General features: G+C 48.4%; 1 protein-coding gene across 7 annotated transcripts in view; it reads right to left on the bottom strand.

Annotated features, from left to right (window-relative positions):
- The window catches only part of LOC103000801 (tyrosyl-DNA phosphodiesterase 1), an 83,294-nt gene that overhangs the window by 17,332 nt on the left and 47,584 nt on the right, over nt 1-18,378 (bottom strand). For 6 of the 7 annotated variants that reach the window (XM_057542474.1, XM_057542473.1, XM_057542475.1 and 3 more), the window contains one exon: nt 10,003-10,105. The exons of the other annotated variant lie outside the window; for it this stretch is intronic. In XM_057542474.1, coding sequence (XP_057398457.1) covers nt 10,003-10,105 — 103 coding nt within the window. The remainder of the gene's footprint in view (nt 1-10,002; nt 10,106-18,378) is intronic. 7 annotated transcript variants of the gene reach the window in all.

Raw genomic sequence — 18,378 nt, 5'->3', positions numbered from 1 at the left:
TGGAAGGTTCATCCCAAGAACTCGAGAATAGGCTACTATTAACTCTGGATCTGAATCAGGGTGCAACTATAGGTGCCACACCCAGGTCGATGTACACACTGCACTGCCTCCTCACACAGGACCTGCCCGGTAGTGGGGGTGCCTACTACGTCGGCTTTGCCCTCCCCAGGCCTCCCCGCACTGATCATCTCCTGGCCCCCTTCCCGGATGATCCTGGCATTCTGTTTTTGCCTCATTCCTCTGGCCACCCATCCACGCACAGATCCACCCTTCTCATCCTAAATACCCACATATCAAACAGTGCTAACGTCTATGAACCCATATAAAGAGCTACAACTACAGTTCTTCAGAAGATGAGCTAAGTGTCAGGGCTGTGTGGACCTGGGCTTTGGGCAACCTGAGTTGAGTCTCTGTGCTGGTATTTAGGGGCTGTGTGAATGGCTCACATTTGCATTCATTCATCCCACACATTATTTCTTGGGTCCCTCTTCTGTGTCAGGCATGGGTGCCGGGCACTGAGTGCACCAGAGTCACAACAATTATCACGATCCCTGTTCTCGTGACATGTACAGTCTAGTAGGGAGACATTAAACAAATGCATTTACAGAAGTAAAATAAATAACTACAATTTTTGATAAGCGCTATGAGAGAAACAGAGGAGTCCTAGAAGAGAGAATAGCAGGCCTGTCTTAGATTTGGGGGTGAGGGGGTGCTCAGCGGAAGCCTCCCTAAAAAAGTGACATTTTAATTAAACTCCAAAAAGTGAATAGTGTTTGGTCAGTTGAGAGTGGAAATAATAATGTTCCAGGGACTTCCCTGGTGGTCCAGTGGGTAAGACTCCACACTCGCAATGCACGGGGCCCGGGTTCGATCCCTGGTCGGGGAACTAGATCCCGCATGCTGCAACTAAGAGTTTGCATGCCGCAACTAAGAAGTCCACATGCTGCAACGAAGATCCCGCATGCCGCAATGAAGACCTGGTGTAGCCAAATTAAAAAAAAAAAACAAAAAAAGTTCCAGGAGGAGGGAACAGCATCTGCAATGGCCCAGAGATGGCAAAGAGCTTGCGTGTGCTAGGAACTAAAAAAGATGGTCAGTGGGACACTTGGCCACTTATTCACTAGGCCTCAATGTCCTCATTTGTAAAATTGGAATAATAACTTTCTGGATGTTACCATATTAACGTTTCTTACTTCAACACCTAGCACAAGTCTTGGTGCATAGCTGGTCAAGCAATGTTGAGCTGCAAAAATGGGATTAAAGTACCTTCCCTGCTTACTTTATAGGCATCTGCACAGAAGCAAATGCAACAAGATGCACAAAAGTGCTTTGTGCCAGTGAAGACCTGCAGGAAGGTAGGGGTGACAGCACCAACCAAGACAGTGGTTAGTAACTCCGTGAAAGGCAACACGTGACAGACGCCGGGCACAAACTCTAGGCAGAAAGGGAAGAAATGACCTCTTGCCAGTGGCAGGTTACGAAAAGGGTCTGTAGAAAATATTTTCGCTGGGCCTTGAAAAATTGATGTAATTTTGATAGACAGAGAGTTGGCAGGGAAGAGCATCAGGGGAAGACCGGCATGACCAAAGGCGGAGCTGGAAAAGCACAGAGCTGGCATTTCAGGGGGACAGCGAGTGAAGCAATGCCCCGGAGGAGAGCCTGGGACACTGGAGAAGAAACGCAGAGCCAGGCTGCAGAGGGTTTCGAAGGAAGCGGCTTTGGACATCTGAGGCTTCTACCTGTTTATCTGGGCCCAACTTCTGGCCATAGTGACTCGGGATGGGCAAGCGGCCTGAGTCAGAAGTGCTGGGGAAGAGATCATCTTTCTCTGGGGAGCTCACCTGGCAAGGTGCGAGCCCTGAGCTGCTGGGGGGCGTCTCATGTCCTTCAAACAGAAGTGGGTGTTAGAAGAACTGAATACTGATGACATGGCCCACGCCCCTGGATTTAGCCCTGCCTGAAGCAAGTTTGTGCTGGTTAACCTTCACTTACAACCCAGGGTGTCACAGGACCCCGTTTAGAGTGTGGCCTTTACTGTGATATACGGTGAGGAGTTGCAGGGTTTTGTTTTTTTTTTAATTTTTATTTATTTATTTTTGGCTGTGTTGGGTTTTCGTTGCTGTGTGGGCTTCTCATTGCGGTGGCCTCTCCTGTTGCGGAGCACGGGCTCTAGGCGTGTGGGCTCAGTAGTTGTGGCTCGCGGGCTCTAGAGCGCAGCCTCAGTAGTTGTGGCACATGGGCCTAGTTGCTCGGCGGCATGTGGGATCTTCCCGGACCAGGGCTCGAACCCGTGTCCCCTGCATTGGCAGGCAGATTCTTAACCACTGTGCCACCAGGGAAGCCCCGAGTTGCAGGGTTCTGAACAGAGAAGTTCCAGTGTAAAGGTGGAATGGCACAGACGGGAGAATGGATCAGACTGGGAATTGCTAGAGCCCGAAGACCAAGAGCTATTACAACAGGAATGCGAGATGGATTAGAGATGGTAATGGGGATCCAAGTGTAAGTATCATCACAACAAACAATGAAATAAAAGTGAGGTGAATTTGGATGAGAAACAGAAAGACAGAAATGTATCTGAAAGAGGCTGAGGGAAAACGTAGTAAAAATCAGAGCCAAAAAAAAAAAGAAAGTGGGGGACTTCCCTGGTGGTCCAGTGGTTAAGACTCCACGCTTCCACTGCAGGGGGCATGGGTTCGATCTCTGCTCTCGGGGAACTAAGATCTTGTATGCTGCATGGAGTGGCCAAAAAAAAAAAAAAAAAAAAGAATTCGTGCCTGGGCAGATGGGATCGGCTGGGATGACCGGATGTGGATGGGCGAGTGGCAGCAGTGGAATGCCAGGACGTGGCTCTATTTGCTGAGTCAGAGAACATGAGAGGTTACAAAGAACCACCACCTGAAACAGTGTTGCCCAGCTGTGGCCTCCTGGGAAACGCTGAGGGCCCTGAACCCATGCGCTGGGTCCAAGGCAGGCTGTCAGAGGCGGTGCGGGGAGCACAAGGGGGGGTTAATGTGGCGGCTCTTGTCAATTGTACTAGTTCTTCCAGCCAGAGTCATCTTTGGCAACAGAGGGACAATAAAATAGTTTAACCAGAATGGAGAAAAGAGAAAGTAGAGACTTGAAGACTGAAAGTTCTTGGGGATTTACTGGCAGCATTTTTGACTCCGATTATAGGAAAGAGAACCCGCCATCTGGGGAGCAAGTGAACCTGGCGCTGAGCAGGGGCTGAGCTAGCTCTCAGCCCTGGGACAAGGGCAGGGATGTTCAGGGTACCTCCCTCTGGAGGAAGGAGTTCAGGACATCGATCCATCCTTCTGAGATGGTTTGTGCATTATTCCCAGAGGTAGGAGGCGTTCTAGACACAAAGTGCTGGGCAGCCTAGTGGGCGCCTGACAAAGTACATACTCAGTAAACACCAAAATGCACCGAGTTCAAAGACAGAAAATTTCTATCTCCCTGAAATACAGATGACTGAGGGTTTGGAATACAGCTGCTGGTGTTGAAATCATTAGATGATCTTTCCTATATTGAGATTTTTCTGAACCTAAATGCATTAGTCTAATCTAAAAGTTAAATACACCTAAATTAAAGGGACAACTCAAAAAACACAATAAAACTGATAAATTGATGTTAGACGTTGAAAGAATAAAGTCTTCAATTAAACATTTATTAAGCACCTACTATGTAGCAACAACAGCCAAGTGCTGGGTACACAGTCAAATGTACCTTGACATTAACCCCCAAAGCCCTTCCAAGTGTTCCTAATCAAAGGGAAAGCTACTGACTCCATGCTCTATGGCAAGTTAGGTTAATTTCGAAATGATGTGTTTACAGATTCATTCATTTAAAAGCAGCAGAAAAAAATGGGAAAAAAAATCAGTATTTGGTTACCAGGGACTTATCAGCTTCCAGATCAATCCCAGAAGTTTCAAATGGCATCATAATTATGAGTGGGTAGTGCTGGCTCTCCATCCACTGCAGTTTGTAGGCCACACAGCGTGTCCCTTCACACGGCCATTGGTTCCTGAGTGACAGGCCTGTATGACGGCCGTGGGAAAGGAGAGCTGCCGGGTTTCTTCCGGCCGACCACCTCTGCAGCGCTTGAGACTGTGCCGTTCTGGGCACAAAACCTGACCGTTTGCAATGCTGGCCTCAAGTCAGCGTTCAGGAGCACAGAGATCAGGATGGCCACTGGTGAAGGACAGAAGTGGCAATTCCGGCTGCTGCTAACTCAGAAACGTGGGCGTTTCGGACATGGAGTTCTGCCTAAGGGCCACAAAGGTGGGCTGATCTCAAGAAACTGGATTTTGGATGCTGTCCAGTCAGAAGAACGACTACAAAACTGGGTGCTAAGTAAGTCTTTGGCAAATGTGTAACTAAAGGTATAAAAGGACGTATCTTGATAGTACTGAAGGGAGAAACCCAAAGAAAGAAATCACACTGGGCTTCATTTCACAACTAACTGCCTTACTGTCAGTAACTCTTTTAAGATTCTGGCCAATACAGAAATCTTTAAGACATTAAATGAATATATAGGGATTGGCATTTGTAGTTAAGGCAACAGACTTCTGTGAGTGAGTGAGAGCGAGCGTGAGCCTGTGTGTACGGTTTAGTTTGCACAGAACAGCCACAGGTGAGCCATCCCACGCTGCAAGTTGCTCACAACGAGATTCGTGAGCACACTTAAGCACCTACTGCACCCGACGCCCCTTGGACTAAATCCACGCTGCCTCTGCAGCCGCTGCTTTGCACACGTGTTCTCCTCACAGAAAGGGGAGAGGGTACTCCGCGAACCTCAAGGGAGCAACACCGACAGACTTCACTCAGAGCCTCCCGTGTGCCGGCCCTCCGTGAGAGCAGCTCCCAGCCCAGTCAAGGAGATACACGAGTCATCGTTGACAACACAGGGGACACAGGAAGAGCCCCGGTTCTCGAAGGCTGTGGGCACAGAGGAGGGACACCTGGAGCAGAGATGTGAGAGGCAGGTGGGGTTAGGGGCCTCAGGGGGTCGTTCCTGCTACAGATTAAGGCTGCTCAGGAGGGTGGTATGGTGGTTCTTTCTACGTGTCAACGTGACTGGGCCATGGGATACCCAGGTAACCGGTAAACATCACTCTGGGCATCTCTGAGGGTGTTTCTGCATGGGGTTAATATTTGAATCAGTGGACTGAGTAAAGATGATCCGTGCCAACGATGTACCATCCAGCCAGTGGGACTGAGTGGAACAAAAAGGCCGAGGAAGGGCTGCTTGGCTGGGACATCTGTCTTCTCCTAAACTCAGACTGGGACGGAAAGCATGGGGTCCCGGTCCTCAGGCCTTCAGACTTGGGCTGGCCCATACCACCAGCCCTCCTGGTCTCCAGCTCACAGACGGCAGGGCTTGGGACTCCTTGCGCTCCAAAATCGTGTGAGCCAGTTCTTCACAGTAAGCCTCTTTCTCTGTGTATCTATATATCCTATTGGTTCTGTTTCTCCAGAGAAGGCTAAGGGGACTGGTCCAGAACGAGAGGCCATCGCTCTGTGTGGCTGCAACACGAAAGGCCAGGATTGAGAGGGAAGAGGTCAGACCCCAGGAGTCAGGAGTCAGGCCGCAAAGGGAAAAGCAGGCCATGCTAAGGAGTCATCGGATTTGAAGCAGGTGGGCGACATGACCAGATTCATGGTCTGTAGACGTTCTGGCAGCAGTGGGCTGAGCAGCTTGGAGGTGGCCTAGGAAGTGGGCCGGGAGGCAGGTCTGGACGCGGCGGCAGCAGGGATGGCCAGAAGTGACAGATTTACAGGGAGCATTAGGAGTTAGGGGTGACAAGCCTAGGTGATTAAACAGATGTGGGGGGAGAGCGAGGAGTCGGGGATGACTTGCTGCACCCTGAGCTGGGACAGTGGGGGGAAGGCTAGGAGCAGTTCATTCAGAATCAGAATTTTATAACGGTGTGGCGCAGGTGATTAAGATGATGATTTTGACGGTATCTGTAAGGCCCTTCTCCTCAAGTACCCTTGAATGATATAAATTACACTATAATCCTAAGGGGAGATAACTTTTATAGATTCAAATTCTCTGAAAATTGGCCTGATGAGACCACTAACCTTGCTTAAAAAACTGATGGCTTGGCCTTCCCTGGTGGCGCAGTGGTTACGAATCCGCCTGCCAATGCAGGGGACACGGGTTCGAGCCCTGGTCCAGGAAGATCCCACATGCCGCGGAGCAACTAAGCCCGTGCGCCACAACTACTGAGCCTGCGCTCTAGAGCCCGCGAGCCACAACTACTGAAGCCCGCGCACCCTAGAGCCCATGCTCCACAATAAGAGAAGCCACCGCAATGAGAAGCCTGCGCACCACAACAAAGAGTAGCCCCCGCTCACCGCAACTAGAGAAAGCCCGCGCGCAGCAATGAAGACCCAACACAGCCAAAAATAAAATAAAATAAAAAATAAAATAAAATAAAATTAAAAAAAAAAAACAAAAAAAAAAACTGATGGCTTTCCACTATTTGCGTGGGAAAAAGTCTACTCCAGCACATCCTGCTTGCCACCTTCCTTCAGAACAGGACTCCAAACGCAGAGCCCAGGCCACCCCCCGGCCCCTTCCAGGCACGTGGAGCTGGTTGCTATTTCTCAGATATAACGTGCACTGTTCCCTCTGGCTGGGAGCCTCATCTCCCCTGATGGTCGGTTGAACCCACATTCATTTTTCAAGACCCAGGTCAAACGTCATCTAAATGAAGCCTTCCCCAAGCCCCCCAGGCAGACTGCTCACTCCCTCTTCTCAGTCCTTATATTCTGGACGCCCCATAGCTCTCATCACCTACTGTGATAACTTGTGTCTGCTTCCTTAACTTATCCATGAGCTTCCTGAGAACAAAGACTCCATCTCTTCGTCCTTGTGTTCCCAGGAGGAACCAAAGAGGACTCAGGAGGTGCTTGTGGAGCTGACTGTACGAGAGGTCATCTCAGGCAGCCAGATGTCCGGTGACGAGCCTGGCATGCACTCTGAGGAGGGAAAGCCGCTCCTTCACAAGCTAAGTCTCATTCTGTGCTCCTATAGCCTCAGCAAGATGACTGATTACCTCCTGTCATAGATCTTTGGGTTGCCCTCAAAGTCAAAACCATAAATGTTAATTCTGTGAGGGCCAAACAAAGGTCTACTACTTTCCCAGAAGCTCCACGTAACAGTAAATAATGCAGATGAGTTATAGTAGCTTAAGGACAAAGTCTCCTATGTTGCAAGATCCCCTTTAACTGCTTTCTGCAGATAAAACACACATCAACCCACTTACAGGTGAAACCCTCTGGCAGTAAGTTCCTACCTCTTGAGTGGCTTCCTAGCTCACAACAAACCCCCTTTTCTGGAAACAGGCCCCTACTGGGGGATGGGGTTGGGAAGGAGAGAGGCGTGCAGGGCAGACCCAAGCTTGCGCAGTGACTGTAAATGCAGGACCCCTGGTAACAGGGCCGAGAAACCATGTGGTGGAATCACAGCAGGGGCGGCAGCCCAGAGAGCCCGCCTGCTGCCCGGGCCCCAGAGCTGGCCGGCCCATCCCTCCCACGTCTCGGCTGTTCCTCCCTTCCTTTGATTCCATGACGCTTCCCCTTCTGTGGGCCTATGTCAGCTCAAGTTCGTATCTATAAAATGCACCTAAAAGAACTCGGACACCCACTTTGAGCCCTCTGGGTCCTGCACGCTCAGGCCAGGTGCCCTCCTCACATGTCTGAGCACCCAAGCTCGCACCTGGGACGTCTCTCAAACAAGGCGTCTGCTTCCCTTCTACGACCTTCTTGCTCAACTCGACCCATAGCTCCTTAGGAGGCAAGGTCAAATACTTGCGTACTGCCCACACGCCTCATCTCAGCACTTTGCCCAAGTCATTTATGATTTGCTAAAGGACACGACGATCCGCCCAGATGGGAAAAAGTCTGACGGCAAGACAGCGGCAGTGTGTGGGTCCTTGTTAATGCTGTGGAGCAAGCCTGCTGTAAAGCACTGCTCCCCATGGGATCTGCACGCTGAGACGCCATGGAACCGCCTGCTGGAGAAGCCACTGTCTCAGTATGTCAACTACACGGTCCCCCTGCTGGGGGCCTCGCTCTTGAATCTGCTGGCACAGGACGGGGGGGGGGGGGAGTCCATTTTTTAATATTCTTGCCTGATGGTCTTTATAAATAACTAAATCTCTACTTTACCAAGAATGCGCTCTAGTGGGACTCGCTCTGATTCCAAAAGTATAGAAATAATAGTCTAGTCCAGAGTCAATTTGGGGATTCTAAATGATTATGCCCATTCTTTCTCTAATGTACACACAGAAACAATATTAGAGGTAAAAATTAGTAGCTTAGAAGGGTTGAGTGGTCCTGGAAGTGCAGTATACTTCTTTCCTAGCATCATTTTCATGATGACGGATAAGGTCAGAACAGTTAGAAATGACTAGAATTGTGCAAGTGCTGACATGAAAAGCCAAACAAGAGCGACGCGGAATTTATTCCTTTACTTAGGTGATTATTGGGAGATAATTCTAGCCTGAGTTCAAAGCTACAGCCACTATAATCACACCACATGACTGTGTATTATTACCCTGGTGCTGAGAATCTCCTACCTCCCTGTGATACAGCTGAGAGATCACAGGAGAATCAGTTAGAGACGGAGGCTTGAGAGCTAGATCCACTCAGCGGTGGAACCTTAGGGAAGTCACCTCCTTGTCTACGGAAACCATCTACTGACGGGGCTGCGGAGGTGGTGATCTTTAGCTGTAAGCAGCATTAGGATCTGCTGTTTCACTCTACAGGAAAGAAACAAAAAGTGCTAGAATCTGCCCTCAGGAGAGGCCTGTGGGACAGTTTAGTAGTGAAACCCTCTGAGACAGAGAAAAGGACGGATAAAGAGTGGCGAGGGGAGGAGAAAGGGAGAGAGGAGCTCTTCCCCAGAGCATGCGTGAGAAAAGGAACAGTGGGGAGGCCTGTCAGGCTGGGTGGGAGGGCAATCTCAGCTCGCCTTGAGACCATACCCACACATCACAGGGCCTGGATATAAGTCTCGGGACAAGCACACAGCACTGCCCTGGCTAAGTCTTCTGGTCCAGCCCAAGTGGTTTGCCATGGGGCTGCATCACGTGTGTGTCTAGCTCAACTAGAGCAAGGGGCAAAAAAAAAGAAAAAGAAAAAAGCATTAGGCATCACATCGTGTGGACAGTTCCAACTGCATCTGCCAACGAGTGTGTGCCCAGAGTGGGGTTGGGGGTGAAAGGCGGGTACTGGGGACCCTGTGTGCCTCTTAAAGAGGGAACAGCTCTCTGGGCAAGAGGAATTCTAGTGTTGAGAGAAACATACGGCTTGTAAAACCCAGTCCCTACACGAAAACTAGCTACTCTGTTGGGTGTTCAGCTGCAGAAACTGAGCCCTGTTCCAAAACCAGGATGCAAGCTGGCTGCTCTGGTGCCCTTCTGGGGGGCTTCCCAGTGAGTCTGGTAACACGTCCTCTGTGACCCCCGGGACTCTGTCTCTAGCAGATGCTGTGAGCTTCCCTGCCTCCCGGCTTGTGCTCAGGCCATTCCTCCCACGAGGCTGCCCTTAAAGCTCCTCTCCGCTGATCGAGAATACTCAGCATCCTTCATTGCCCCCAAGCCGACCAGCTTCTGAAGGCGGTCTCCAGTCACCTAGAACAAGCCTCGCACTTGGCTGACTCACCCCTTTGGTGACTTGTCACTTGCTACCTTATAGTAAATTTTCACATGCTGGTTCACAATCTTCATTTAAAGATTGTTATTAACTTTACCCAAAGCAATGCCTTTGATCACTAATCTGGAACACTCGAGAGCAGCGATCCCCTCACACCCAGAACAGTGATCGGTGAATAAATTCATCGGCTCGAGCCTGCGGTTGGGAGCGCGGGCTCCGGGTCAGTGCACAAGCTTGCGACCTCCTGACCTCGGGCAGGACATCGAGACTCAAGAAGAGAACACAAACCCCCATTCGCTTCACTCGTGACCAATCATCTATCAAGTGTGCACTTACAAATGCTGATGGAAGGAAAAGGACGCCGAGCTCATAGGAGCGGATCATCAGCTGGGCGCCGTTCTTCTCTAACGCTCCCCAGGCGGCCTTGGACAGATTGGCGCTGCGGGGACAAGGACAGGGAGAGGGTTGACTCAGTGAGGCGTTTTAGCGCGGGTCAAACTCCCACAGCTGCGAGAGCGACGGTCAACGCCCGAGAGCCGCAATCATGTCCATTCAGCTTCTGGCAGAGTCCTGCATTCTGGGAAATGGAATGTAAATCCTGCTGTGCTATAATCCTCAAGATTTATCCAACTGCTTGGTGGGAATGTAAATTGATACAGCCACTATGGAGAACAGTATGGAGGTTCCTTAAAAAACTAAAAATAGAACTACCATATGACCCAGCAATCCCACTGCTGGGCATATACCCTGAGAAAACCATAATTCAAAAAGAGACATGTACCACAATGTTCACTGTAGCACTATTTACAATAGTCAGGACACAGAAGCAACCTAAGTGTCCATCAACAGGTGAATGGATAACGAAGATGTGGCACATATATACAATGGAATATTACTCAGCCATAAAAAGAAACAAAATTGAGTTATTTGTAGTGAGGTGGATGGACCTAGAGTCTGTCATACAGAGTGAAGTAAGTCAGAAAGAGAAAAACAAATACCATATGCTAACACATATATATGGAATCTAAAAAAAAAAAAAATATGGTTCTGAAGAACTTAGGGGCAGGACAGGAATAAAGACGCAGACATAGAGAATGGACTTGAGGACACGGGGAGGGGGAAGGGAAAGCTGAGACGAAGTGAGATAGTGGCATGGACATATATACACTACCAAATGTAAAACAGATAGCTAGTGGGAAGCAGCTGTATAGCACAGGGATATCAGCTTGGTACTTTGTGACCACCTACAGGGGTGGGATAGGGAGGGTGGGAGGGAGACACAAGAGGGAGGGGATATGGGGATATATGTATATGTATAGCTGATTCACTTTGTTATACAGCAGCAACTAACACAACAATGTAAAGCAATTATACTCCCATAAAGATGTTAAAAAAAAAGATTTATCCAACTGCTAATTAGAGATAGCTTCACCCTCACCTGTGTTTTCCCCTGAGGGCAGCTATTAAAATAATTATCCTTCCTTAGGAAGACCCCCACCCCAAAACCGCTTTCCTTTTCACGACCCTGCTGTAGCCCTAGACAGGAGATCTCATTTTGTTGTATATAAAAGTAGCACTTAAGAAAAAAAACTATGTCAAGAAAATGCAAATCAAAACTGCAATGAGCTATCACCTCACACCTGTCAATGGCTATCATTAAAAAGACCACAAATAACAAATGTTGGCGAGGATGTGGAGAAAAGGGAACCCTGGTGCAGAGTTAGTGGGAATGTAAACTGATGAAGCCACTATGGAAACAGTATGGAGGTTCCTCAAATAACTAGAAATAGAACTACCAGACGACCCAGCAATCCCACTCTGGGGTATATGTTCTATGAAAACAAAAACACTAATTTGAAAAGATACATGCACGCCCATGTTCATAGTAGCATTATTTACAATAGTCAAGATATGGAAGCAACCTAAGTGCCCACCACAGATGAATGGATAAAGAAGATGTGGTATATATTAGCGGTCCCCAACCTTTTTGGCACCAGGGACCAGTTTCGTGGAAGACAATTTTTCCACGGACTGGGGGTGGGGTGGGGGGGGCATGGTTTCAGGATGATTCAAGTGCATTGCATTTATTGTGTACTTTATTTCTATTATTATTACACTGTAATATATAATGAAATAATTATACAACTAACTATAATGCTGACAGGAGGCAGAGCTCAGGCGGTAACGTGAGCAGTGTGGAGCGGCTACCGTAAATACAGATGAAGCTTCGCTCGCTTGCCCACCACTCACCTGCTGTGCGGCCGGGTTCATAACAGGCCACGGACTGGTACCAGTCCATAGCCCGGGGGTTGGGGACCCCTCGTATATATAATACACAGACACACACACACACTAGAATATTACTCAGTCATGAAAAATGAAAAGTTGCCATCTGCAACAACATGGATGGACATGGAGGGTATTAAGCTTATGAAGTCAGACAGAAAAATACCGTATGTTACCACTTACACATGGAATCTAAAAAATAAAACAAACAACTATAAACATAACAAAACAGAAAGAGACTCACAGATACAAAGAACAAACTAGTGGTTACAGTGTGGAGAGGGAAGTGGGGGGCAAGACAGAAGTGGGGGATTAAGAGGTACCACCTACTGTGTATAAAATACATAGGCCACAAGGATATATTGTATAACACAGGGAACAGAGTCAACATTTTATAAAAACTATAAATGGAGTATAATCTATAAAAATACTGAATCACTATATTGTATACCTGAAATTAATATTATAAATCAACTATACTTTCATTAACCAAAAATCTATGTCAATATAATCTTACAGAGTAGTATCTTAAGCTTCACATTCCCTTTTCTGCCTCTGGTTTTGGCCAGGGAGTGCTAATTTCTACTTTCAATCAAAAGAAAACTGCTCCAAGGGCACTAGATTGGTATTTGTATCCAGAAAGAAATAGTGCCTTTACAATCGTGTTTTATGTGGACAAAGAGTTGTAGATACGGCTGAAAATCCCACGATGCAGCGGGAGGAAGGCGGCTTGGACCTGCCCGGAGGCACCAGGATGCAAGCAGGCTGCTCAGGAGTGGAGATGGAACAGCTCCGGGGCATCTTCAGAAACTCTCTCCTGCAGCAAATCAGGCCGAGAGCTCTCATCCACCCATTAATCAGTGTAAACCCGCTGGGACCATTTTTTTCAATTAGGCTCACCCAAATTCTATCTCATTTTTAGAATGGAGAGTAAAACCTCAGCTATTTAGACCCTTAAAGCCTGACTTTGTGGATAACAGAAAGATTCATTAAAGATTCTTTCACTGGGGCATCAACCACTCTCCTGAGCCAAGGGCTGGGACTGCTGTCGTGGAGATTGAAGTCAAGGAGAAACAGGCATCAATAAGGTGCAAAGAACGATCTCTGTTTAGCATTCTATGGGAACGGACAAGGAGGAGTATGGAAATCAGAGCTAAGGAAGCTCTTAAAGCAATTAAGCTATAACTTCCAAAAAAAAAAAAAAAGGGTATTCACAGACCTCCCTACCTTCTTTTTTTTTTTTTTTTTAAATATTTATTTATTTATTTATTTATGGCTGTGTTGGGTCTTCGTTTCTGTGCGAGGGCTTTCTCTAGTTGTGGCAAGCGGGGGCCACTCTTCATCGCGGTGCGCGGGCGTCTCACTATCGTGGCCTCTCTTGTTGCGGAGCACAGGCTCCAGATGCGCAGGCTCAGTAATTGTGGCTCATGGGCCTAGTTGCTCCGCGGCATGTGGGATCCTCCCAGACCAGGGCTCGAACCCGTGTCCCCTGCATTGGCAGGCGGATTCTCAACCACTGCGCCACCAGGGAAGCCCCCCTCCCTACCTTCTTAAATGGACCACACTGAGGACAGGGGACCTTTCTTTGATGCCCAAGAGCCACAATCATGAACATCACTATCGGTGACGTGTCACAAAGACATAAAATGCAGAGGAAGTGGGAAGTTGACAATAAAGTGATATTACGACTCTAGAAAAACAGCTTGCTTTTATTTCTCTCGCCTGTTAGTAACATAAAGTGACCGCCTGGGCCGAGACACAGGTTTAGTGGCAAAACCAATCAGTGAGCGTGAGGTGGAAGCCATCTTCCTATGAATAATTTTTCCAGCTTTCTAGATTATCGCCTTCCTGGTAACTCCCTCAACTTGTCGGCAGAACATTATAGGCGAGAGGCACTTTCCGGAAGGCTTATTCTCACTCTTCCCTCACTAATCACATTTTCCTCAACATCCTAAGATCTGAGGGCTTATTCCAAGGTAAAGATCAGTGGAAATCATGAGAACATCTCCTCAGACGGTTTCCTGCAACCCTCCTTTGTATTTGGCTTCTAGTAGAATTCTAAGCATCTGGAACCTTAAACTCTATCCTGAATAATGAGACTAAAAGTCTCTTGTAGGCTGTCTAGGTGATAAATTTCTATTCCTGAAATAGCATCTCTGATACTTCTCTACACTCTGAATACACTTTGGATCACTGGTACGCAGGGCGGCCAGCACATGGGGTACATATTTGCAGACTTGGACCCGCCTGCTGTGCGTGTGGATGGGCATCCGCCAGTGTCTGGCAGAGGCACAGTGGCACCACAGGGCTGTTTATGACAAGCTTGTTTGCTCCTGAAACGCCAAAGGAGTTCCAGCTTCTCGTCTTCTCCATTCAGGACCCACGTCTACTGCCTGTCCTGGCTTCTTGCTGTGGCCACTATCGCCCCTCAAGCTCAGCTCTCCATGACTCTTCTGTCTCCTGCTGGCCTGAGCTGCTTCTCCCCCAAGTGCTGTGCTTTCATTCTGGGTACTGGATGTGCTTCATCACCTGAGAGCGCTGGGGTCTGAACTGACTTTGCATTCTCCGGGGTATCGAACGTTTGTAAGCTGGAGAACTTCGGAGGGTAGGATTCTGGATGTCCCGTGTTGTACTGTCCATCAGAAACTCTGCCCGAGCCATTAAGAGAGTCATGGTGAATAAAACAGTGGCTTCTGGGGGATGGAGGTGTGTATTAGTCACGGTTCAACCAGAGAAGCAGAACCACTTTGGGGGTGTGTGCGTGCGTGTGTGTGTGTGTGCGCGCGTGTGTGTGAAATATACAATATATATAATTTACAAGAATTTGACATCAGGAAAGTAGCTGTGAGAGCCAGTAAAGCAGTCTGGGTAACGTTGCTGTCTTTGCCCTAGAGCTGCAGCTTGAGGTCTGCAGGGTGGACAGAAGCCACAGAGGATGAATACATAGTGGAGAACAAGCCAGAACCACAAGCAACGAACTGAAGCCACATATACAGGCTCAAACCATGTCTTTTCGTGCTGCCTCTGGCACTGAGGGTGGGGTGTCCTGCAGAAGCCGGGCCCTCACCAGAGCTAAACGCACATACCTGGCAAGGTCCAGGGTTAGAGAAGTTGCAGCAGGACCAGGAAAAAACGCAGCAATGCAGGGCCAGCTGCCACCTTATGCCGAGAAGGTGAGCCAGCCCAAGGTGACAATGTGTGGGTTATCACGACAGTGCGCTTCGCATCTGCCCTCTAAATCCCCGCAAGAATCTCCTCTGGGGCCCATCCTAACCAGAAACATACAAGAAAACTAACCGGAAACATACAAGAAAAGGGACTCTGCAAAATGTGGTTCAGCCTGGCCCAGCCCAGAAAAGGGACTCGGCAAAATGTGTAAAACTGACACATTACAAAGCCTCCACAGGGTGGGATTTTTTTTCCTGAGCCCCTACTAAGGTGACCAACGGTCAGTTATTCAACTGGACAGTTTATGGGCCCCTCAATGACCAGGAGCTCAGCTGTGGTCAGTTCTCTGCCACGGCCTGCAGAGCGTGGCTGTAGCTAGAGATCTGATCTCAGCCCACACCATGGGAATTTTGTCCCGCAGTTTAAAGCTTTAAGAGTAAATTTAAACTAATAATGTATAACAGAGAATTCCTGAAAGAAAGCTCAGTAAAGCACAGGAATGCCACATAAGGGACACGGTGAAGAAAGGAAGGCCAATGCTGAGAACAACTCCCTGAACCCCAAATCAGGAAAGAGGGTATCGCCCCCAAAGACACCCAAAGGCACTCCTCTTCCTCCTGGACCTTAGCTTCTCGTCTCTAGAATGACGGATCTCAGCCGATGAGGCCAAAAATCCCTTTCCAGACAACAGTCTACAATGACTAGAGATGTCCATACTCGCCTCTAACTACCTCAGTCCCTCCACCTGCCTACTCCAACTGCGAAGATAAAATCCACGATAACGTGTTGGGAAAACAGCCACACGAGAAAGGAGAAGGGAGCAAGGAAGGTGATCTCTGGGCCAACCCTGCAATGGCATCTGAAAGCCTAAGAAACATCTCATAGCAGAAGCAGCAGAAGCCATTACCTCCAACCCCAGCGTGAGCGCTGGAGCGGCTGACCGAGTTTACTTCTAAGATTCTGTTGCAAGGTGTCTGAATCCCCGAGGATGACTGCTGCTTTGGGAAATGTGTCCTTTGATACAGCACTTCTTTCACGGTTGGTACCTGATGTTGGCAGTGGCTGCCTGGAGCACAGAGATGCCTAACAGACCAAGCTTTTAGCCATGCATCCCAGAGGACGGGGGTGGGGGAGCAGATGCTCTCACAGACAGATGCAATAAACAGAATGTCGACAGTGGACGTGAGAGAGGATGGAGATGGAGCAGCTGGGGTGACGAGGAGGGAAAACGATCAACTTGAGCTCGTGCTGCTGTCACCCTGTCCTCAAACCCCACAGCTGCATGCCTGTCACTCACACACACACACACACACACACACACACACACTGACAGTGAGTCACCTTCCCCTTTGCATTTGCTGTAGGTTTTCCTGTATTGTGCTTGGGCTCTGTTTCTTTTTATGTACTGAAAAATATTTTTGAGGAATACAGAAAGATATTCTCACTGCAAAGGATGTGAGTTGTATATAGGTATATGCAAGGAAAGAATCTTTAATTTTGATGGATTCTGTCAAATTTCTCTCTAAAACTATGTCTTAATTCTGCCAATTATCCACTTTTAAATTGTCATTGTCTTTTTTATTGATATACAGTGTGCAATAGTTTCCCGCTGCTGCTCTTACAAATTGCCACATATTTAGTGGCTTGAAACAACACAAATCTTTGGTCTTACACTTCTGGAGGTCAGAGTCTGCAGTGGGTCTTGCTGGGCTAAAACAGGGTGTTGGCAGCTTCCCTTTCTTCCCCTCCAAACCTGTTGTCTGCCTTCCACTCAAATAATATTCTTAACTGCCAAACCCCGTGGGCTTCTAGACCAGTGGTTCTCAACTGGGGGTGATTTTGCCCCTAGGGGACATGAAGCAATGTCTGGGACATTTTCTAGAGGACAGGGACGCTGCGAGATACCCAACAATGCACAGGACGTCCCCGTAACAAAGAACGACCTGGGCCCAGATGTTCAGGAGTGCCGCAGCTGACCTACCGCTGTAGACCTCTCTGCTGTGCTGATGTGGTTTTCTCCTCCTCCTCTGCCTCTGGTTTCCTTGGCTTTCTCTCCACTTGACTATTCTGGTTCTCTCCCAGCTCTCTGACTCAGCTTCTCTCAGATTTGCTGCTCTTTCCACCCCGAACTGTACCCTCTAAATTTCTGCTCTGCCCATGGTTCCTCTCTCTTCCCTGCCACAGCGACTTTCCCACTCACCACCCGCAACCGTTACTTTAACAAGATGAGGCTCAGACTCATCCAACTTTGATCATCAAATTTCCAAACGGGCATCTGAACCACAAGCTGGATTTCTCCACTGGGATATCACATGGTTACCCCAAATCCAACACCCCAAAAACCGAAAACTATCAGCATGCCTTCCCCTCTGAAAACCAGCTTTCTTTTGAATTCGATTCTGTCCACAATCTCAAGTCAGGCTCAGAAATCTCAGGGACTTTGGTCTTGTCAGTTCCACTGGCAGCTATGTACAGTCAGAGATCAAGCTTTTTTAACCCCTTGTAACATTCTCTTTCTCTTTCCAAGAAGATCTCCCTAGTTCAGTCCTTTCCATCCCAGACTTTAGATCCAAACGGATTGCCCTGTCTCCGGTTTCTCATTCTATGTCTTCCTCCAGTGGCTCTCCAAGTATCAATGCATCCTTTCTCCTGAAGCATATATAAAGCAAATGTATAGCCTGGCATTTAGGAACCTCCACAGTCTGACCAAGTTTATGCCCTTAAATCTTCTTTCTTTCTTTTTTTTAAAAATAAATTTATTTATTTATTTTTGGTTGCATTGGGTCTTCGTTGCTGTGCGCGGGCTTTCTGTAGTTGTGGCGAGAGGGGGCTACTCTTCATCACAGTGCTCGGGCTTCTCATTGCGGTGGCTTCCCTTGTTGTGGAGCACCAGCTCTAGGTGCGTGGGCTCAGTAGTTGTGGTGCACAGGCTCAGTTGCTCCGCGGCATTTGGGATCTTCCCAGACTAGGGCTCGAACCCGTGTCCCCTGCACTGGCAGGCGGATTCTCAATCACTGCGCCTCCAGGGAAGCCACCCTTCAACCTTATTTCGCAGCATGTCTTTTCATGACTCCCCTACCCTTAACTGAATTGATTTACCGACTGCCTCCATATCTTCGCAAACATCATTTCCTTGTCCACGATGCCTTCCACCCTACCCACTCCTGTGGATAACTGAGCCCTTTCCCCTCCAGCTCTTTCAAAAAGCTGTTGATGGCTATTCCAGCCCACAGATGTCTCCCAGGACTGAATCCTGCA

The sequence above is a fragment of the Balaenoptera acutorostrata genome, chromosome 3 (genome assembly GCF_949987535.1).
Source record: "Balaenoptera acutorostrata chromosome 3, mBalAcu1.1, whole genome shotgun sequence".
Taxonomy (NCBI): domain Eukaryota; kingdom Metazoa; phylum Chordata; class Mammalia; order Artiodactyla; family Balaenopteridae; genus Balaenoptera; species Balaenoptera acutorostrata.
This window is presented reverse-complemented; position numbering and strand designations above follow the sequence as displayed.